The sequence below is a fragment of the Schistocerca nitens genome, chromosome 4 (assembly GCF_023898315.1).
Source record: "Schistocerca nitens isolate TAMUIC-IGC-003100 chromosome 4, iqSchNite1.1, whole genome shotgun sequence".
Lineage (NCBI taxonomy): Eukaryota > Metazoa > Arthropoda > Insecta > Orthoptera > Acrididae > Schistocerca > Schistocerca nitens.
Window position 1 is genome coordinate 741878833 of NC_064617.1, and position 24200 is coordinate 741903032.

The 24200-nt window shown below is 44.7% G+C and overlaps 1 protein-coding gene across 1 annotated transcript in view; it reads right to left on the reverse strand.

Moving 5' to 3' along the window:
• The window catches only part of LOC126252985 (ATP-dependent translocase ABCB1-like), a 209928-nt gene that overhangs the window by 76077 nt on the left and 109651 nt on the right, over window positions 1–24200 (reverse strand). The window contains exons 10-13 of the mRNA XM_049954013.1: window positions 23351–23476; window positions 17463–17666; window positions 8312–8482; window positions 4498–4690 (exon numbers count right to left, since the gene is read on the reverse strand). Of these exons, the coding sequence (XP_049809970.1) occupies window positions 4498–4690; window positions 8312–8482; window positions 17463–17666; window positions 23351–23476 (694 nt within the window). The remainder of the gene's footprint in view (window positions 1–4497; window positions 4691–8311; window positions 8483–17462; window positions 17667–23350; window positions 23477–24200) is intronic.

Here is a 24200-nt window from a genome sequence, read left to right on the forward strand (position 1 = left end):
ACCAGCCGAAGACTTATGATTAAAAGAAAAAAGACAGTGATTGAAGAGCATAAAGAGCGAAGGAGTCAATGGCGATGTGAGAGAAAGAGAGGGACACAATGGCAGTGAAATATAGTTGAAGTAAGAGATCAGTGAAAGCAAAAGCATGAAGAATGATTGCCGGTGGGCAGGAATAAACTAAAGAGAAAGTGGAAGTGGGTGAGAGCAATGATAACGAAATGGCTCTGAGCACTATGCGACTTAACTTCTGAGGTCATCAGTCGCCTAGAACTTAGAACTAATTAAACCTAACTAACCTAAGGACATGACACACATCCATGCCCGAGGCAGGATTCGAACCTGCGACCGTAGCGGTCGCTCGGCTCCGGACTGTAGCGCCTAGAACCGCACGGCCACTCCGGCCGGCAATGATAACGAGCCACAAGAGTTTATGGCAGTGACAACGAGGAAGAGAGTAACAGAGAGAAGATACAGCAGCAATTGGAGGGAATGGCTGAGATAGTAGCAGGAAGAGAGAGGAAGAGGGAGACAGTGACAGTGAGAGGAAACAATAGCAGTAGGACACAGCGACGGAGACTGTGGCAGTGGGACAGTGACAGTTATAGAGATGCAAACAGATGGGGTGAATGAGTAAATGACAGTGGGTATGATCGACTCGCAGCGATGAAGTAGTAGGTGTGAGCGAGTTGCAGTAAAGGGAGCTTGTGAGAGTGAGTTTTTTCTACGTGTTAAAAAGAGCTAGAATACGTGCTCATGCCAAAATTTTTGGGAAAGTTTTTAAATATGGTGACGAAGGTAGAATGAAGCAGCTGATTCTTCACTTTTTAATCAGTCTTTTAAAACAGGAGCATGTTAGCCTTTTTGTGCTCCTATAGCGGCATTTTTTCTCTGATAAGATCTATGTTCAATCACTGCAATCATTCAGTATCATCAAGAATCTAGTAGCGATTTAAAGAGGAGCTATCGTAAGAATCTGGCCTTAGTGAAGACAGATGTCAGTCTGAGATTTATCGGACTCTTCCCAAGGAACGGTGCGCTTATACAACCCAAGTATGATCAATTCTTCAATACTGTTTTGTTTGCCTCACGAAGAAGTATTAACGAAATAAGAAGAGCCAGGAGCAAAGGCTAGTGCCTTGGCTGACGCATGTACAAACAATTTTACTCCTGTGTCCGATCCAATAGACCACGAAGACGTGTCTGGAGGAGCGGCCACCTGGATTCCTAATGGCGAGGGCTGAGGATGACGCGATCGCACCAAAGATGAGGATACAGCTTCAGCGCTTCAATCCGAAGAAAGTGGAAGACAACGAAGGGTTCGACAACGTGCTGCTGAAAGAACCTGAAGCTCATCGAATGGCAGCCATTTTTAACAGCGTCTTGCCGTCCAGGTGGAAATGATATAACCCAAAAGAGCGGCAAGTAACCCCGGCTAGCGTAGAATTATCGGCCGGTCACCCTGCTCTTCCCAGCTGCCCCCTCCCAACCTCCCCACCCTTTCTCGAAATTTCCGAGAGGCTGCACGCCAGGCATCTCCTCGATCACGATTCTGTGGAAGGCCTCATAGGGAATGAACAGTTTGGCTTCCGGAGGGGCCATTCCATGACATCATAGCTGCGGTTACTGGTGGCGCAGACTCTGAGAGCCCTGGAGCTTCGCTAGTACTTTGGTGCCGTACTCCTTGGCGTTGGGTTCCGTCTTGTACTGCGGTCTTGTGATCAGATCTTCTGTACACAGGGTGTTGGCATCACTTGCTTCACTAATACTTCTCCAGAAGATAGTTCCGCGTTCATGTTGGCGACGGAAAGTCTGCAGATGGGCCTTCATGTAAACAAATTTGTGGTACGATCTTATGGGACCAAACTGCTTAGGTCATCGGTCCCTAAACTTACACACTACTTAATGTAATTTAAACTAACTTACGCTATGGACAACACACACACCCATGCCCGAGGGAGGACTGGAACCTCCAAGGAGGGGGAGCCGCGCGGACCGTGACAAGACGCCCTCGAGCACGCGGCAATGCTGCGCGTCCTGGCCTTCACGTACAGGGGTCGAGCAGGGGTCGGTGTTCGGCCCTTTGAGCACTCATGTTACTCATCCGAGTTTCAGAAGGTGATGGCCGGTTTGTACGCCGATGACACAGCGCTGATGCTAGGTCGCCATCTCTAACTTGGTTCACGAAATGGCGACTTCAGTGCCGCTTAGTCAGGCGCACGATTTCAAGAGAAGGAAGCTGCCTCCTAACTAGCCGGCTCGTCCATACCCAATGGTCCAGCACGGGAAAATACCTTGAAGGTGATTGTGGATAAGCATCTGATTTCGCTACCGCACATCCGGGACGATGAGTGTAGGGCGATGGTGCATTTCTGCGCACTCTACCTCCAGCACAATCGGGAATCGCTTCTCCCGTCATTGCAGTTAACCGCCGCTCGAAAAGATGAAGACCAACAGATCCATTCAACCCAGAGGACACTTCAACAAGTCAAGAACAAATCACAACTGTCCGACGCAAGATTTGAAGGAATAGATTGAGTGGCCAGCACTGAATCCGATCTATGTAGGCCTGCGTTTCGAGTGCTTGCGAGAATGCGGTATCATTCTAGCGACGATAAGGGTCGCATATGGAGAAATTATGTTCCGGTGTAACGTTTGCCCGAAACGTAACAGCAGAGAAGGCTTTGAGACGACGTCATCCAACAGAACGCTGACTAGGACGACACCACGACAGCAGCAGCACCTATGCGAAGAGAATATAAGCGCCTCTCCAGATAGCCTCGGCCGCACTAGAAGAGCCGCATGAGAAGACAGACACTAGAAGACGAGCCGTGATCTAAACGATTTAGCCGTGACTTGAGATCTATATTAATTTCTTGCATGGAAATTGTATATATCGAAGGACATTACTTGCATGTCGCCATTTGCTTGCGACCCATCTTGTACATACACAAGTTAAACATTGTCAATTTAATTTATTGTAATAAACTCCATTAATAAGATCTGCTTGAATTGTTGTCTGGCTATCCGAGAAAACGGCTTCCTAGACACCCTATATTAGACGAGTGGGCAGGATCCCACAAATTCAATGACATAAAAGACTGACAAAGGACACGTTGTTATGGCTGAGCATCTGATAACCAGCATCTCGCAAAAGGTGAAGACTGGCGGCTGCTCGCTTGCTATATCGTTAACACGTTTCTTGTTACGCCAGGTAAGTGGTCTTGTACAGATACATCATTCAGATGAAGGCTGTTTCGAACATGTATCGCAGCACGCACGCAAGTCTGCGGTGCCAGTATTATCCAAGGGACATGTGGTAGCAATTTAGGCACCGTGACACCTGTGGCCTGCGACTTTTACCTCTACATACTTGATGTCTTCCCCGACAGAGCTTCCGTCTTTCAGCAGGTCAGAATCGTGCTTCACTAATCTGAGTAATTTAACAGTAAGGTAGGGAATTCACGTTGATTTCTTGGCCGCCGAATTCGCCTAATCTCAAGTTGAGGGGACTCATTTGGGACGCTATTCAACGCCGCCTCCACTCCTACGAACCCGCGACCATTAATTAACGGGAATGGCATCACCTGCATGTAGGCATCTGACGTCGTATACCTTCGGAAGCTTTACCAAGCTCTTGTCGAATCCGCCGGCCAAAGTGGCCGAGCGGTTCTAGGCGCTACAGTCTGGAACCGCGCGACCGCTACGGTCGCATGTTCGAATCCTGCCTCGGGCATGGATGTGTGTGATGTCCTTAGGTTAGTTAGGTTTAAGTAGTTCTAAGTTCTAGGGGACTGATGACCTCAGAAGTTAAGTCCCATTGTGCTCAGAGCCATTTGAATCTTGTCGAATGCGCACCACGCAGAATTGCTGATATATTGTGTTCCAAAGGTAAACCAACGCGCAATTAAAAAACTGTTCATAAGACTTTGACTCGTTAGTGTATGCTTCGTGCGCAAAAATAAGCAACGTCAGTTACTTTTAGGAAGTCAAAGTGAAGTTTCGTATTCACCACAAAATAAATAGTAAGGTCTGAAGCAAAGGTTAGTTACTCTGAATGTTATGTCTGAACGTAACTGTTTGCTGTAGAGTATATTTATTGATGCTGATAGCAGTAGTAAAAGGAAAAAGATGAAAGCTTTTCCTCTTTTCCTATTCCTCTCTGATAGGATCAAAGTAGCAAACAAATTTCACGCTCCTTTCGGTGGCTGCAACGCTGACAATTGTGTGTCTAATGCTGTGTCCTATAAAAATGTCGATAATTTAAACTGAGATAATATGAACAGTCGAAGGATTAGAAATGCCTCCCCTTCCTTTTCGGATGGATCATCAAACTCGAGTGATGAAGTTTCCTCTACCACAAGGACGCGATCGAACTAACTCTGGGTTGTAGTGTTGTCGTTCAAGAACACGATAATTCCGAAAGCAGCATTTCACAGTTGTGTACAATTGTCGTGTTCAAAATATTTCGTGTTATATATAACAATTCAGGGTACTTACCTATGCGTTCGCCGGTTTCGTTAGTCTTCAGTTGAGTAGTGACGAGCGCGTGGTAATGGCTGTTGAGCGCCATCAGCTGGTCGTGGCTTCCCTCCTCGACAACGACTCCTCCAGACAGAACAACGATCCTGTCCGCATTGCGTACCGTAGACAACCGATGTGCTACAATGATCGTCGTTCGCCCCCCGATGGCCTGAAATGTATTTTTTTTTTTACTTACAACTACTATGCAGCCTACTGTTTTCTGACTTCCGGTGAGCATACTGAAGTGGACTTCGATACAATTTATTTTTGTTCTTATGCAAATTACACTCATGCATTCAGATTGTACTACTATGTGACTTGGAGTTCTCAGTTGCTCACGTATACTCACTGCACTATCGACGTGCTAAGTGATGTACGTGGAACTGTACAATACCGAGCAGAGCAGCGTGAAGTGGAACACCATGCAGTCATGGCACTGTTTTGGATGCTTTATTACCAATGTACATTCATCCATAGATTCTGAGAGCTTATATGTGAAAGTTTCTTCATTTTTAACCGTTAGGAAAGAGGATTGTGAACTGTAGCGTGGTCATACTGATATTGAAGTTGATTACGAAAAAATGTCAAAAGCTACGAGAGCAGATGAACAATCAAGAAAGTATATGAGAGGATTCTGGACGATGCTCTTGTAAAACATTCTGTATTCTTTCTCTGACGTAGATACACATATCTCATTAAGGATATTATTAATTAAATTATCATGTTAGGAAGGTAGCTTGGGTGCGATGCGCGGAAGTGCGAGAGTGTGATGTGCAAAATATCCACGAAATGTGGATCATTCCGTACCGCAGTTATTTACGACACTTGTAATTAGAGATGGTATACTCCCTCTGTTTTTCATCTGTTATAGCAGTTTCTGTCATCTTCCGAGTGGACCACCTCCAAGATAAGTCCGACTTTGTTCGAATTTAATTTCCCACATCATAATTATTATAACAGAAGGAGTAATTTGCACACAGACTTCCATCAAATTTGGAGTAATTTCCATTCAGAAAACACAGCGAGTTACATCAACACAGTATTCTAGGTGGGGCATGTGACCAAAGTGCCTGAAGCTGTACTAGAAAGAAATCGTGTAAAGTATACTGTTTGACACAGTGGTTGCCACTTGACTTGCTACAGATATCAAATGTAATTTTTAATTGATTTTAACTCAGTTTTCGTGCTTAGTCAAGAAATTTTCTTCTTGCCCTAGTAATGTTGGGTACGATGAATGTGTTCAGCGATGAATTTGTGGCAATGTATTGTTGACGAGTGCTCGGCTTGAGTAACCAGAAGCCAATAAATAAAAAAATGGACAATATTAGGATTATATAGAAGGTATGGGTTGGTTATTTTAGGGCTCATACATTATCAGATGGAACCATGCGACGTTATTAACGTTTACATAATACCTTACTGAGAAACCCGGCGTTACGAGGGTCAGGATATATGGCACGGGAGGAGAGCACCATGCATACATACACATACCTCATTAAGGATATTATTAATTAAATTATCATGTTAGGAAGGTAGCTTGGGTGCGATGCGCGGAAGTGCGAGAGTGTGATGTGCAAAATATCCACGAAATGTGGATCATTAAATACTCTTAGGGAAAGTTAAATAATATATTACTTAGGAGCTTTACCGCACGTGTAAAAATATTTTTATTGTTTCATTCATGGGGCAGCGTTTCACCCATACAGCGTTTCGTAAGTCAAAGGATATACAGCTTCTCCTGAGAGTATTTATTTCCCTGTATTTCGCGAATTTTTGTTAGCCACACTCACCCACTACCACGTACCGCGACTAAACTCCCTTACTAACAGCACGAGACCAAGGGCTTTCTACTACCGCATCCACTAGTTGGTGGCAATGGGTGGTTATGGAGAAAAATCTGTCAGTATATACACACAAGCCTTTTATATATAGATTTAACTTGATTATGTCAAGGTAGAGAAATGTGGCAGGATATACTGGTCAAGTGAATTATGAATAGTAAGGTCCAAAAATTTTAGAAGATGACAAAATGGTTGCGAGGTGCCGGGGCTAGTAGTGTATTTATCACTAAATTCTACTAGAATCCACATGTGTAAATCATGCTCTAAGCCCCCCCTATTCTAACTCCGACTTTTGCTGTTGCACAAGGATAAAACAAATACGCGAACTGACTCTAATCAACCCTGCTAGTGGAGTAGAAGAGAGTTTGGCACCTGCAATAATTTAATTTGATAAATAAGTTAAATAAACAAAGGTTTCATTAGCATAGTGAGGAATGATAGGGTTGCTCTATTGATTAACAGAAAGAAAGTTCTGTCCAAAATAACAATATGATTTATTAAGATTAAACGCAGAATAGTAAAAGAGACACAGGAAATATAAAACATCAAATTGGCTAAAATTGGAGATTCATACAAACACAGTAAAGGTGAAGTTGTCCCTAACTTAGATCGTGAGGTTTAAGACGAAGTGGTATGTGGAGCCAATTCCTTTCCACTCAAATCTCAAGAGAGAGACACACAGCTAACCCAATAGTAATTGCTGCTACTCGAAACTGAACAAAGTTAGAAAAGGATGAACAGGCGCGCTCTGCTGAGCTCTGATTATCACCTAGGAAAATCCCTATCTGCCGGTGCTGCGGACGTACATTACCAACAGTCTTCTTATCTCCCAGAACACGATCTGGCGTACCGCAGGCGAGGGCTGGTTGCTCCGACGTCCTCGACCGAAAGGCGACTGCCGACTACCCAGAGCACCCGTACAGGCCGAACACCGAACATTCCCGCCCCCACGACAGTGGCCGTGGTTACGTTCCAATCAGCAACTCGAAAACCGGCGGAAATTCCACTCCATTGCCGGAGCACTACCATTCCACCAATGGAGATTCTTGGCGCCAATTTCTGTGCTGATTTTGCAGAAAGTGCGGGAATTTTCCCGCCACAACTGCGTGGGTACACAAGTCATTCCCACGCCTCGCTGGTAGCCCGCCAGAAAGTGTTTTCGCAAAGTTTCTCTGAAGTAACGGAACCTCTAGCCCAGCCGCTACTTCACACCCCAGCGGGCGTGTCTCTTGACAATGTCGGCGTCTGAAAAGCATTCACTCGACTGCCTCACACACGTCGGCTTAACTCTCTCCAGTTCCACAGAGCCCGCCTGTCACCGGCACACCCGGGTGACGAGAGACGCTGCGTGGGAAGTACGCGTGTTAAGGAAAAGCAACCCTCCACCGCATGCAACTAGAGAGGAGAATCGTAAGATAGAAATATGAGAGGGGGCTCATGCCACCTCTCATGGTTCAAATGGCTCTGAGCACTATGGGAGTTGACATCTCAGGTCATGAGTCCCCTAGAACTTAGAACTACTTAAACCTAACTAACCTAAGGACATCACACACATCCATGCCCGAGGCAGGATTCGAACCTGCGACCGTAGCGGTCGCACGGTTCCAGACTGAAGCGCCTCGAACCGCTCGGCTAGAAGATGACAAATGCAGGCTTAAATGCGAGCGGTAATAGAGGATGTAAAACTAAAATATTCGTATTACTGGCTTCAGAAATTTATTTGCATCTTCAGGTATGAAAATTAATCAAAAAACAGTTTCGTAACGGTGTATAAAGTCAAGTTATATGCGCTTTTAATTTCGTGAAATGGTATCCAATATGTCAGTGAAGTATATGTCATCTCTTGCACCAAGTAACGACTGTGTATGTGTGTGTGCGTCTTAAACCAAAGTATGTGGAGGTAACGTGGTAACCGTATTAGACGTGGACGTGAGTTGCTCGCCGCTCACCTTGTCTAGCGCTGCCTGCACCTTAGCCTCGCTGCCGGTGTCCAGAGCAGAGGTGGCCTCGTCCAGCAGCAGGATCTTGGGGCGGCGCACCAGCGCCCTGGCGATGGCGATGCGCTGCTTCTGGCCGCCCGACAGCTGGGCCCCGCGCTCACCTACTAGCGTGTCGTAGCCCTGTGCACAGTAAGCGAAGGGAGAAAAATAAGAGTTTAACGTCCTGACGGAGCACAAGCTCGGATTTAAGAGAGGATGGGGAACGAAATCGGTTGTGCCCTTTTCAAAAGAACCATCCCGGATTTTCCCTGGAGAAATTTAGGGATAACACAGAAAACCTAAATCCGGATGGCCTGACGAGAATCTGAAACGTCGTCCCGAATCCAGTGTGCTAACCGCTGCGCCACCTCGCTCGGTCTGCGTCCAGTACACGGAAGGTCTGCTTTAGGTGGAGTGAAGAAACGCTTGACACGCAAAAGTTTAGAACTCTAAAGTAAGAGAAATTTGGGCATGTTGGTACTCCCTCGCTCTATTTGCAGATGGAGTTGGAAACGTTATGACTTACGATGTTTCAAGTACCCTCCGCCATGCAACATAGGGTGCAAATGGTTCAAATGGCTCTGAGCACTGTGGGACTTAACATCTGAGGTCATCAGGCCCCTAGAACTTAGAACTACTTAAGCCTAACTAACCTAAGGACATCACACACATCCATGCCTGGCAGGATTCGAACCTGTGACCATAGCGGTCATCCGGTTCCGGACTGAAGCGCCTAGAACCGCTAGGCCCCTACGTCCGGCGCAACATAGAGCGCCTCGCGAAATTTTTTTGTAGATGTATATGTAGATGTAACAGACTGATCGCACACGTGATGGCTGCAGTTAGAAATGTACAATTTATTTTATTTTGTTTTATTTTATTTTATTTATTTATTTATTTATTTATTTATTTTTTGTTTGATGTCATCTACGAATGACCTGGCACCTTCTTTCTAAGACAGGTCATATTTTAACAACATGAAATTGTACATGTACAGAATGTTCTTATTTATAATAAGGATTAAAAATGTTGCCGCTTAAGATACTTATAGACTTAAAAGTAATTAAGAAATGAAAATCTTTAAAATTAAAGATCCATGGACATAAAATACAAATTTAGGAAGATAGAAAAGAGTTTATGACATATTATCACTTTATAGCATGTTATAAATTCAGAGATATTTTCTAAAATAACATGAGTCTTGAATTTAAGGAGGATAAATACAAGATAATTAGAAAGTACACAGATATGAATTAGAGATACCGTCACCTAGTTACCTTGGGTTTGAGGGCTCGGCAGCTTATCATGCCTGTACAGGTAGCGTATAAAATATATCTTTAATATAGACTCCTGGAAATGGAAAAAAGAACACATTGACACCGGTGTGTCAGACCCACCATACTTGCTCCGGACACTGCGAGAGGGCTGTACAAGCAATGATCACACGCACGGCACAGCGGACACACCAGGAACCGCGGTGTTGGCCGTCGAATGGCGCTAGCTGCGCAGCATTTGTGCACCGCCGCCGTCAGTGTCAGCCAGTTTGCCGTGGCATACGGAGCTCCATCGCAGTCTTTAACACTGGTAGCATGCCGCGACAGCGTGGACGTGAACCGTATGTGCAGTTGACGGACTTTGAGCGAGGGCGTATAGTGGGCATGCGGGAGGCCGGGTGGACGTACCGCCGAATTGCTCAACACGTGGGGCGTGAGGTCTCCACAGTACATCGATGTTGTCGCCAGTGGTCGGCGGAAGGTGCACGTGCCCGTCGACCTGGGGCCGGACCGCAGCGACGCACGGATGCACGCCAAGACCGTAGGATCCTACGCAGTGCCGTAGGGGACCGCACCGCCACTTCCCAGCAAATTAGGGACACTGTTGCTCCTGGGGTATCGGCGAGGACCATTCGCAACCGTCTCCATGAATCTGGGCTACGGTCCTGCACACCGTTAGGCCGTCTTCCGCTCACGCCCCAACATCATGCAGCCCGCCTCCAGTGGTGTCGCGACAGGCGTGAATGGAGGGACGAATGGAGACGTGTCGTCTTCAGCGATGAGAGTCGCTTCTGCCTTGGTGCCAATGATGGTCGTATGCGTGTTTGGCGCCGTGCAGGTGAGCGCCACTATCAGGACTGCATACGACCGAGGCACACAGGGCCAACACCCGGCACCATGGTGTGGGGAGCGATCTCCTACACTGGCCGTACACCACTGGTGATCGTCGAGGGGACACTGAATAGTGCACGGTACATCCAAACCGTCATCGAACCCATCGTTCTACCATTCCTAGACCGGCAAGGGAACTTGCTGTTCCAACAGGACAATGCACGTCCGCATGTATCCCGTGCCACCCAACGTGCTCTAGAAGGTGTAAGTCAACTACCCTGGCCAGCAAGATCTCCGGATCTGTCCCCCATTGAGCATGTTTGGGACTGGATGAAGCGTCGTCTCACGCGGTCTGCACGTCCAGCACGAACGCTGGTCCAACTGAGGCGCCAGGTGGAAATGGCATGGCAAGCCGTTCCACAGGACTACATCCAGCATCTCTACGATCGTCTCCATGGGAGAATAGCAGCCTGCATTGCTGCGAAAGGTGCATATACACTGTACTAGTGCCGACATTGTGCATGCTCTGTTGCCTGTGTCTATGTGCCTGTGGTTCTGTCAGTGTGATCATGTGATGTATCTGACCCCAGGAATGTGTCAATAAAGTTTCCCCTTCCTGGGACAATGAATTCACGGTGTTCTTATTTCAATTTCCAGGAGTGTACATCGGATAAATTTACGTGTACAGATTATATTTGTATTACTTGTATTTTACATTTGTTACAGGTCATATGTGCTTTACACAGGGCATAATCAGTACTTTATTTGTGTATCTTTGACTCATTATTTCCGCAAGTTCTGTGCTTGGTGTTTGTGGTGTCTCTAAGGTGAAACATTATCTAAGCTTCAGTAACCAGTTGCATGATTTTGATTACAGGTATTATTTTACCTACGCTTAATAAATAATTATATCACTTAAATTACACATATTACTCAAGAATTTTCTACATTTATTAAAATTACAGTTAATCCATGTCTGTGTTCCTTAATTTCGTCTTCTGAGTCTGTTTCTGTGTTTGTGTCTGGGTCTGTATCATTTCAAGAATCCTGGAACGTTGAGCGCCCTACAAGCCCGTGTTTGTCTGTTACCTCACATTTGCGAATGTGATTGCTCTTGTTTCCATAATTTGTGTAACGTACGTGACACTTTACCGGTTATGTAAGGTACGTGATACATTATCGGTTAGATCATTATGTCATTCAGTATACTCCAATCGTTCGACTGTCGTAGAATTTGTGCTACGGTGTCATATTCAGTTCGTGCTCGTATGTGTGTGAGTCCGTCACAGTGTAAAGTGAATGTTCGGGAGTTCCTAGTTCTCCGCAAGTGCACTTGGGTGTTCGGCTGAGACCTAACAAGTGGAGGTGCTCTAGGTATGGATCATAGCCACTGAGAAAATGGACCACGCCAACTGCGGGACCTGTAAGTTTTAGCCTTGCTCGTTCCTTGGTGTTTGGGAAATAGGCGTAGACGTGACGCCCCTTCTCTGTCGAGACCCATTCTCTTCTGCGAGGTATCATTTCAGCAGCGGTATAGTTGGGCCTTTCCGTGATATCATCTCCTATAATTTCAAATACCTTGTCGTGTCTGCCTTTCATCAATCAGTACATTGCTGCTCTTTGACCGACAGTTACGTCAATGGGGCACAGTCTCATCACCCGCATAGTACCTCTGCCTTGTTGAGCCAAGGCACCCACCATCCCGAGCTGAACATTTCTTCACCCTGGGCCCAGACGGTCGCTGAAACCATACTATGTATTCGAATAGTGCGATACGATATGCACGTATTGTCTTTATGGGCAATCTATGTTTTGTACTACTTAGTTTTGCTAATTTATGTACTATTTTCATTGCTTTGTCAGTTGTAATTCTGACATGTTCAGTATATTTTAGTTTGTCGTCAACGTGCAAACCTAGATATTTTATCATTCTATTGCGCTGGAAGTTTGTGTTATATAGCTGATGCTTGGGTTTCTTTTAAGTTCGCCTTAGTATACTATTTTATTAGCTGCAGTTGTTAGTTTATCATTGATGCCTACGAGGACCTGCGCAGCGTATTGCTAAAAGCGTCTTCTTGAGATAACAGATACGAGCGCATTATCAGCATACGCTACTATCCTCTTTGCCCCGTCATCTCTGTCTAGGTTGTCTATCAGCGGCATATTCTAGAAGAAACGCAAATGGAGTCTATCAGCGGCTCAATAGCGATGACCCAGAACATGGGTCACTGCTCAATAGCAATGACTCAGATCGTGGGTCCACATATGGACACATTTCGGCATCCTTTAGTGATTTTCTTGACGCCTCTTCAGTGGCCTGCTCACATTCTACAACTCTGTCTCTGCAGTAATCTAGAAAGCTGATATATGAAGCTGTTGTGATTTGCATTTGTCTTAACTTTGCGATTACACAGACCACGAAAGGTTGTCAAAAGCACCAGATGTATCAATTAATATTGCCACCACATATTTTCCCTATGTGCTGACCTATTTTTTGCACCGTCAATAAACTTGCTTGGCCGGAACCGATAATAATGTGGACTGAGGCCCAGAAGCGGTCTGTGTAACTGCAGTCTGTCACACAGTAGTTTCTCCTGGACCTTGCGTGGTACAGTCAGTAGAGAGGTCGGTCTATATGATTTTGGGTCTAATGAGTCCTTGTCCCCAAATTTTTTTGTCAATTACTGAATTGAGCGTCTTCCAACAAGCGTATATTTATTCCCTCTTGCTGTAAAGAGTCATTAAATATGTCCCTCAGGTAGGGGACGATTTGTTGTCGAGCAAATCTAATGGTTTCTGAGTGGACTCCATCTGGGACCGAAGCTTTTTTGTCCTTAAGTTCCGTTATTGCCAGCGCGGCCTCCTCACGAGCGAAAGGAGCAGTGATTGTGATGTTCTTGTGAAGGGTCATCGTCTGGCAGTAGCATGTTTAGCAGATACTTGACCGAGTATCTCCAGCTCTGCGTCATGTACCGTTTTGTCGCTATGATATTAGCTTAACCGTTGGTGTTTCAATTCTCTCAGTTTATATTTTGAAGGGCTCTCCCTATATGTTACTCTGTAAGTTTGTCCTGAGAAAATTGTCCCATCGGTCCTACCTTGTTTTTGTAATTCATCTTTGTATCCCCGTTCGGCTTCAAGGTACTGTTGCAGTCTGACTTCTTCTTCTTGTTGTCTTTGCTCGTTGATAGTATCGTCTTTTATCACGTGAGTCTTGCTTTCTTTTGTTAATAATGTCGACCATGGTATACTTTATTTACGTATGTTATTGATTAATGGATTATAGCGATTTGATCTCTCTGTAACAGGTCGGTTAATATGTATATTCTCTAATCAACGCTTCGTCGGGCAGTCTGCAAGTGGAATTTTTCTATAGTATCTTTTAATGTCTGCCAGTTTACCCTGCTCAGCAGCAATCGCGGATGTTGTAGAGTGAGTGTGTTTGTACTTTGTGTGTAGTAATCTGTATAACTTTTACATTGTGATCGCTGAGCGTTGCTCTGTCATGTACTTGCCATTCAGTGGTATGTGTTACAAATGTTATGTTTGCTAATGAAATGTCTAGTTTACTGATACCTCCGACATTTCCTCGGTATGTCGGGGCTTGCCCTGCCTTATTGAGCATAAAAAGGCTACACTCCCTTATGATGTCCGTTGTTACTTGTTCTCTGACATCTGCTCTATCAGCACGCCCGAGTGCTGAGCTTGCATTAATGTCGTCGAGGATGAGTAATCTTTTGCACCTGGAGAAACTTGTTATTTCCCTAACTGTACCTGCAAAGGGTTCAATGTCATACGAGTAATGTGCATATCATGATGTGACTATCCATGATTCCACTCCCAGTGTAATTTCTGCTGTTACAAAGTCTTCAGCACATAGTTGTGTTACTTTTATCACTATAATTCGTGTATTTGCTACCAGAAATGCTGCTTTCGCCTCCATTACCCCTATAACTACCATATATTGCGTTAGGAGACCAGGTAATTTACCATCACGCATGTACGGTTACTGTGAACAAGTGACATCTACCTCTATCTTCTCCCATCAACTTAGTTCTGAACTAACCAGTTGTACGATCTTCATGATAGGCAAAGCTGTTGGGTCAAGTTTGTTTAATATCAAAGTAAACGTGACCGTTTGCTCTCATTAAGTCCTTGTAGATGTTATTTAGGTCCAAACCTTTTCCCCTCCGCGTGTATACCACCCTCAGGAGTCCACAAAGCTCTCGTTTATCAGCTGGGAGGTTTTATGTTCGTAGGACCATGCGATCAGTCTGTTCCGTAGTTGAAGACGTACATCAGATACGTCTCGCTATGTTTCTACCTCAGTATGGTGTCTGCTAAAAGGAGATATCGACCCTGTGTTTCGATAATGAGCATCCGTCTAAATCCAAGCACGGTTCGACAGACATCAACACATGTATTTGCGCAACGGTACAATCATCAGTATTTTAGAGACGCTCTGGTGTGGATCGATTAATAAAAAATCTCTGTAGGTTACTAATGGCCAATTCCTATCCTTAGATGTACGAATAAAAATTTAAATCACGTATACAATTACTCATACGTGTACTGATCTTTCAGCATTCCCTATTACATACACTGTGGCTATAATGAAGGATATTCATTGTTTAAACTGGACAGATGGACGAAATGGTTCATTGAACAGCTGAGTGTAATTGCGGAGTCTGAAAATGAGATTTTATTAAGAAATAAATACATGGACGTAAGTCCCGAAAAAGAATTATCATTCTGCTCATAGTGGTTTCTCAAATTTTCCAAATACCATCCATGGAAGGTAATGTTAAATGTAGAGACCACTTCTCTTTCGCTGGAGCACATCAGATTGTTGCACATGTCGGCTGCAAAGTGTACAATAAGTCACAATTTACATTCCCAGTCGTACTTCACGATCTGAGTAGTTGTTATGGTTATTCCATAATCACAACAAGTAAACAGACGATCATACACAGTGAGTGAGAAAGAAGTTAAGCTAATCCAGAGTCGCATTTCTCTGCTGCCGTAGAATGTGGAGAAGTATAAATCATTCCTGAAGAGTATCGTAGTAATGCAACAAGAGAGGAGATGCAATAGAAATGTAAGATTTATGGATTGGCTTAAGGTTTTGGCATGATCTCTCGAAAGGTGGCAGGGTTTGGTGCAGGACAGGTGCTAGGTACCATGTAACAGCGAGTCACCGACTTACAAATCCTGAAGATCCAGAGACTCAAGTGGCACACATGATGAGCTCTTAGGTTGATAAAATGAGTGAATGTATAAAATGAAAACCTGATACATTTCCTGAAGAGACTAACATTGTTGATAGACATACTATGCACGATCTAAAGATTGCGGATACTTCACCATGATGGGACGAGTTCACCAGATTATTAATAGATTTATAAAATTATTATTTGCAAATTAAATTGAAACTAAATTTGTTAGTAAAATCCATAACTAATAATGCAGACGCTCGATGTATGAATATAATACGCCGTTTTGGAGTTCTTCTTGTTAGCTATGGAACGAACAAGTCTCTATTGTCGTTAAACAAATAAGGAAACAGTTATAAATGGCTCAGTGAATATCAAGAAAAAAGGTGCCTAAACTAACATTTCTCCACAGGTATACACGTGATTAATGACTGCGCAAAAGTCCTATCCCATTAACGCAAGAATCCATATGTTTCTTTAGTGATATTTCGATAACTTTATATATGTGATATTGTCATTTCACTATCATAGGACTGCTGCTCAAGAGTGTGTAAAGATGTCATGTCGGCTATATTCAGAAACAGTTTCGGAAATAGAGAAACGAGATAAAGAAACCAAATCGTTTCTACTAAATGTAGAGTCAGTACTGAAAGAAGAAATCATAAATTTAATCAAGAGTACTTAATGTTTATACCTACATTTTTGTACGCTTTATGATACGTCACGAATGGTGACCAGGTTGAAAGATACCGTGTTACTACAGAGCTCATACGACCAAGGTTTTAAATAGTCAAGGAAGACAGAGTTCGAGGTCTTTTGTTGCTGTGTGGTAGGATTGGAAGGTGTTTCGAACGCACTCTGCCGCCACAGGGACACTTGAGCTGAAGTATGTTATTTTGGGGTTAAAAATATTTCGGTGTCCACCAGTTCTGAATTTAGAATGCTTTCGAATGCTACAGGAACACTTGAGCTTAAGAGTGTTATTTTGGAGTTAAGAACATTTCGTTGTAAATCGGTTCAGGACTTAGAAAGCTTTGGAACTCTGAATGCTGTTGACCTTAAGAGTTAAAGCCAGATTATCAGTAACTGAAGATTTTACAATCGTAGGTAATTTGTTATTGTTTAAAGAGATGCGTGCAGTTGTTGAACTTCGAGATTTTCGCTGCATGTTTTAGTGACTTTACTGCTCCGCTCTGAACTTTTAGCCTGCGAATGCTGTACCTGCGATACTAATAAATAATTCTGTATTTTTTTAAAATCAAAATTGTACTGATTTAACAATCGATGTGAATCCAGCAGTCGAATATATATATGTCTGTGTTTTTATTTGACTATAGATTTACTCAAACAGTAAACAATTCATTGTAGACCAAATTACTGTGCCACAGTCTCATGTCATAGTATTTGTCTTTTATTGATCACTACCTGCTTATTATTTATTTAATTATTCGATAACGTCCGTGATAATCAGTCTCCTTAATAAGTGGTTCACACAAATTTATGATTATTGTGGATTAATCAGATTTATTGTTACCAATGCCACAGTGAAGTCGCCTAGTCCCGCCAACTTCAGTATGTATTCCACGAAGTTTCAGGATTCCAGCCTCATGACGTCTAGCCCTTACCACAAAATTTCGGCTGACAACCAGATAGCCATTTTCGTGTGAGTAATTACTAATGTTTTATATCATAATTTAATAATATTAAAATGCAATACATCACGTGAAGATGACTGCCTGGGTGTCTGCCGGAACGCCGTGGCTTTCTCCGAGGATTAACGTAAAGCAGAAAGCACAGTCTTACCTGCGGTAGCTTAGAGATGAATCCGTGGGCATTGGCTGTCTTGGCAGCCTCCTCGATGTCCTCCATGGTGCAGTCGTCTCGCCCGTTGCGGATGTTCTCCGCGATGGTGGTCTGGAAGAGCACCGGCTCCTGGCCCACCACGCCGATCTGCGAGCGCAGCCAGCCCACGTTCAGCGTCCTCAAGTCACGACCGTCCAGCTCCACCTGCCAGCGCACAGGAGACTCTTGTATCCATAACGTACACACACTTCTGCATATCATAATGCCGGGTGATTCAAAAAGAAACAAAGGATTTCAGTTTTTTACTACGGACAAACAGTAAAAGATAGAAACGCATTGCGCATGTCACTGGCTAGGGGAAGGGCCAAAGTATTGACACAGCTGCGCTCTTGTTTGCTTGTAACAACATACTGAGTATATCACAAGAGAAACCGCTTGTTTATCGGAATTTACTCGAAGTCAACAGATTGTTCAAGTGAAACGTGCCTTTCGCCGTTGATTCAGCAACAAGCTGCCTTTTCACGCTCATACAAAATTCTTGCATGTTAGTTGCATACGGAAATGGAGAAGCACTGGTCGGCCACGCACGTCTGTTGAAATTTTCGAACATATCCGAGATGCCTTCACACGACGAGCAGTCCAGAAACTTCCACTTCCTCAAACAATGGTGTGGTGTGTTCTGAAACGACTCCTGCGTATGACGGCTAACAAGTTGCAGGTACTGCAGAAATTGTGTCCCGGCGACCATAGCAGAAGGCACGAATTTTGCAAGTCCGTTCTCCAGGTTATGGCCGAGGACGCTTTCCACGAATGGCTCATTGTATCGGACGAATAGACCTTTCATCTCTCGAGGAAACTAAACCGCCTAAATGCAAGAATTTTGCCGGCCGGTGTGGCCGAGCGGTTCTAGGCCCTGCAGTCTGGAACCGCGCGACCGCTACGGTCGCAGGTTCGAATCCTGCCTAGGACATGGGTGTGTGTGATGTCCTTAGGTTAGTTAGGTTTAATTAGTTCTAAGTTGTAGGGGACTGATGACCTCAGATGTTAAGTCCCATAGTGCTCAGAGCCATTTTAACCATTTTATTGTAAGAATTTTGCTGTCACATTATCTGGCGGCGTCAACGAATATGAAAGACTCGCCAGAAATGTGCCGTTTCTGTTCACAGAGTTTACAGAACTTTCGTTTCCTCAGCTTCGCGAAGACTCCAATGATTTCAAAACATGGTTCAAATGGCTCTGAGCACCATGGGACCTAACTTCTGAGGTCATCAGCCCCCTAGAACTTAGAGAACTACTTAACTAACCTAAGGACATCTCACACATCCATGCCCGAGGCAGGATTCGAACCTGGGACCGTAGCGGACGCGCGGTTACACACTGTAGCGCCTAGAACCGCTCGGCCTGCAATGATTTCATTTTTATGCACGACGGCTTCCCACCTCACTTTCACCTTGACGACCGGCGTTAACGACACCAACCCACAGGGTTGGATTGTAAGAGGTGGACAACAAGAGCTTCTTCATTTATTTTGGCTTGTCAGCTCACCAGACCTCACGCATCGCGATTTTTTCTGTAGGCATACCTGAAAGACAGCCTTTATCCCTCTTACGGCAGCTACTCTTCAGCATCTGGGAAATCGAATTGTTGACCCTGTCGACTCAATAAACAGGAACCTCCTGAAGCCTGTGATGAAATGCACTACAGTTTCGATGCTAATGTTGAGTGTATGGTACAGTGTCTGCGCGAACAAATAACTTGGAATCTTCCTCAATCCAGTGACGCGCGCAATGCGTTTCTATCTTCCATAATTCATTTATAATAAACAACGGAAATCTGATCTTTCTTTTTGCCTCGCCCTGTACATTATCAACGGAGTTGTAAGAAGGTTAGAGTTTCCCGTTTCGTGCGTATCGAGTTCTTAGAAACTATGAACAAGTCTAGATTGGTAATAACATGAAAAGACTGCGGCATTGTTAAAGGAAGCATCCCAGCATCCACATCAAGTGATTTAGGTTCGTATTTACCGCAGAATGTGTTGCGCAGTGTGAACCTGTTCGTACAGCTTACTGTGAAACGCACTGCCTTGCGACGCAGGGCAATGATCTAGACCCAGTTCAGATCCACGCGCTGAACATCTAGTGTTGGTATGTTAACCGGCCAGGCTGAACCTGTGTTCGGCGCTTTTATAGGATCGTACGGCAAGTACTTGGCTAGAACATTGCAATATTATATAACGTTGATTTCAGAATCTTGTGGAAAGCGCTACAATTGAAAAAAGCCGCTATAACGCATATGCGAAGACTACAGAAAATGAAACAACAACGCCCCAAGGTAGGATAGGATAATAGGAGAACTGATCAAAGAGCGAGGTGAGTGCTTCCACTAAAAAAGGTATAAACTGATTCAGATGATATGATAGAATGAGATATTGACAGAAGAAGTTAAATTGGCCATGAAATGCCCGATATACAAGAAGTGAAGCCAAATGGAATGTGGTAGCTGCAGAGGTATCAGCTAGCTGGATATAACCTAGAAAGTACTGTCTACCATTATCCTCAAAAAATTACAACCCTTCACAGAGAACAACATACAGAAATACCAAGCTGGCTTTTGAATAAACCGATCGACAGTTGATCACATTTTCAGTTTAAGATAATTGTTGGCAAAACACTGGGAACGCCATAAACATATTTATAGTTTGATCGTCGATTTTCAATGTGCATACGACAGTATCCACGGGAATTTTCTATGCAGTGCACTGCGTGACTTCAGAGTTCCCAAGAAGCTAATGAGAATCGTGCAAACTTGTACGAGTGGACAAAAGGCAGCAGTGCTTTTCCGAGGGGTCAAAAATGGCTCTGAACACTATGGGACTTAACTTCTGAGGTCATCAGTCCCCTATAACGTAGAACTACTTAAACCTAACTAACCTAAGGACATAACACACATCCATGCCCAAGGCAGGATTCGAACCTGCGACCATAGCGGTCGCGCAGCTCCAGACTGTAGCGCCTAGAACCGCTCGGCCACTCCGGCCGGCTCCGAGGGGTCACATCAGAAACTTTGAGACACGCGTGAGAGAAGGGGATGCTCTCTCTTGTGTTCTGTTCGGAGTAATATGAGTGAAAATAATAACGGAATGTAGGCAACAGGAGTGGGTTACAGTAAACATGGATGGTAACTTCCAATTTCTCACATTTGCAGATCATGTTGTTCTACTAAGTGGGTCGAACCATGAGTTGAAAGGAATGTACCAGAAAATGGGCAGCTAAGTACGGAAGGTTGGGCTGAACATGACTTCATGCAATTAGGAAGAAGACAAGAGCAGCAAGTTTCTCATGAAACAGATGGCATGGCGTTCAAGAGAGTTCTCCAGTACAGATACTTCGGATCTTCATTTACCAGTGACTACAGAATAGAAATGCACATCATGGAAAGAACAACGATGGGAATGAAATGCATGTGTTCCCTCAGGGAGGAGCTCAGCTCAAAATTGATAAAAACGAACAGAAAAATGAGAGTACACAGCAAAGTGATAACCCAGCAATCAACTACAGTTCAGAAACGCGGAACACGACTAAGCTGAGAAGGAAAAATTATTAATATCTGAAAGAAGAGTAATGAAGGAGATACGGGAATAAATCTTCGACCAAGGAGAATTTAGCAGCACGAAGAATGAGCCAATCTACCTCTTGATGCTTAGCAACAATCTTACAGAAGCTGAAATGCAAAAGAATTGATTGGGCGAGCCATGTATCCCGTATGCCAGAAGAAAGACCGGTGAAGAAGGCACTGGAAAGGAAACCAGACGCCCCTTAAGACGACTACGGCAGCGCTGGAGGAAGACCTGGGGAAGGACCTGGCAGCCCTGAGGACTGAAGACACCTGTTGGAACTGAGCACAAAACGCGAAGGAATTGAGGCAGTTTCTGCTAGCAGAGGGTGTCTGCTGGCCTTGTGATAGCTGTGTATGTACGTACGTACGTATGCGGAACACATATAGGCTTTCGTAAAAATTACTGTCAGTGTGAATTTGAACCCACAACTGGATACGTGAGGATTGCCAGATGAAGATGTAGGGCCTCAGTATGTAAATATAACATAATAGTCGATGTATGCATCAGGTGGCGAAGCCAAGTGGGAAAGCCCTCGGACAGTAGTCGGCCATTGACTGCTGCTGAAACGTATGTGGTGAATTTGTCTTCGTAAAGTCCTGGTAGAAAGAGTTTCTTGTCTCTGATAGTCAGACAGGCTGCTGTATGACAATATACCGTCGGTCACCACGAAGACTCGGGCGAGGCAAAACGAAACATTTGTAATTGTCCTGCACAGTTGTTTTATGTGTGTGGAAACGATACCTACACGATACAAAAGCCACATCTTTGACATTGCTGACCTCAGAAATCCGAATTTTTGTGTAGTTCCCGATACGCTGTGGCCCTTGCGTTTTGAGCCCACGTTCAAAGTCGGTTAACTCGCGACGTGCTCCCGTCTTCACTACCATACCTCTCAGACACAGCGTGTAAACTCACGTTGTACACCGAGTATATCTAAAAGGGCAAACCATCCCTCAATCTTTAGCCCTTAGTTCATTCAAATCCCACTTCTACTCACTTTAATATATCTCTACAAGACGTAACTGCATGGATGTGCGGAACATAGGGCTGAACGTATCAAGTGACCCTAGAGGCGATTGTTATCTACAGCGTTACAACTAGAACGTACGAGTATGTCGTGTCTGTTCTTTCGGACATATCCGAAGTCACTGTGAATCTGCCTTTGACGTAAATCAATTTGCGCTGGACTGGGATTAGAAACCGGGTCTCCTGCTGAACACTGGACACGGTGGTCATGGCAGCTGCACATACTGCTCTAACGCGCCTCCCGTTAGGCTCAAAATCTCAATTTATTCACACGCTACTGATGTGTTGCCACTTGCACATTATCCCAATTACTCGTGGCGTTTCGTCGGTTCCCTTAAGTGTTCGAGATTGGTGTACGTCTGCAACGAAGAAGGGATCATTGGCCCTCCTCGCCTACATATGTAGTACCTGTCCTTTAAGACAGTCCGAAAGAATAGATACCATCTTTGATCCAGCAGCCGTTATGAATCAAAACACAAAGGAATTAAAGACATTAGCAGCCCGTGAGCATTGATTTAAATCAATAGGGAAAGTTGAAAATTTGTGCTGGACCGGGATTCGAACCTGAGTCTCCTGCTTACTAGTGAAATACGCTGACTACTGTGCCCTCCGCACACAGCGGACATGTCTTGGAAAGCAGACGTCACGTACATAATTAAGGTGATGGCTGGCAACGTTCCCTTCAGTGCCGGCCCGAGTGGCCGAGCGGTTCTAGGCTTTACAGTCTGGAACCGCGCGACCGCTACGGTCGCAGGTTTGAGTCCTGCCTCGGGCATGGATGTGTGTGATGTCCTTAGGTTAGTTAGGTTTAAGTAGTTCTAAGTTCCAGGGAACTGATGACCTCAGTAGTTAAGTCCCATAGTGCTCAGAGCCATTTGCGCCATTAGCCCTTCAGTGCAGATGCACACCAAGCTCGACCTCTTACGGAAATCGGCGAGATGCTGCGACTAATGAGGCTAATGAACAGGGTAATTACATCAGTGGTGTGTGACACAAGTTTAGAATCTGGGTCTGACACCAGGTGTGCTAGGGTAGTCCATACAGTTGCGCTGACCATTGTGTCCGGTTGGTGTAGTGGTCAACGCGTCTGCCTTAGTGAGTGGGAGACATAGGTTTGAATACTAGTCCGGTGCAAATTTTCAACTTTCCCCATTGATTTAAATGAATACCATTATATTAGTGATTCAGATTACTATTAGTACCTCAGATTGGTTCATACTTGTCAACTGTCCTATGAAATACTCACTGATCCCAGGCGAGGATCGTAGAATCTTTGAATAAGCTGGATGCACGTGGACTTCCCACAGCCGGAGCAGCCGACAAGAGCCACTGTCTCGCCAGCTTTGACTTTCAGGTTGAGGCCTTGAAGAATCTGAAACCAGGAAAGCACTTCAGGAAAATCTTAGTATGGTGTTGGCCCAGCTTCCACTCTCGCAGGCATACGTTCAGTCAGGCGCTGAAAGGTTTCTTTGGGAATGGCAGCCCATTCTTCACGCAGTGCTGCACTGAGGAGAGGTATCGATGTCGGTCGGTGATGCCTGGCACGAAGTTGGGGTTCCAAAACATCCCAAAGGTGTTCTACACGATTCAGCTAAGTACTCTGTGCAGGCCAGTCCATTACAGGGATGTTATTGCCGTGTAACCACTCCGCCACAGGCCGTGCATTATGAACAGGTGCTCGATCGTGTTGAAAGATGCAATCGCCATCCCCGAATTGCTCTTCAACAATGGGAAGCAAGAATGTGCTTAAAACATCAATGTGGGCCTGTGCTGTGATAGTGCCACCCAAAACAACAAGGGATGCAAGCCCCCTCCATGAGAAATACGACCACAGCATAACACCACCGCCTCCGAGCATTACTGTTAGCACTACACACGCTGGCAGATGACGTTCATCAGGTATTCGCTATAACCACACCCTGCCATCGGATCGCCACATTGTGAACGGTGATTCGTCACTCCATACAACGTTTTTCCACTGTTCAATCGTCCAATGTTTACGCTCCTTGCACCAAGCGAGGCGTCGTTTGCCATTTACCGGCATGACGTGTGGCTTATGAGGAGCCGCTCGACCATGAAATCCAAGTTTTCTCGCC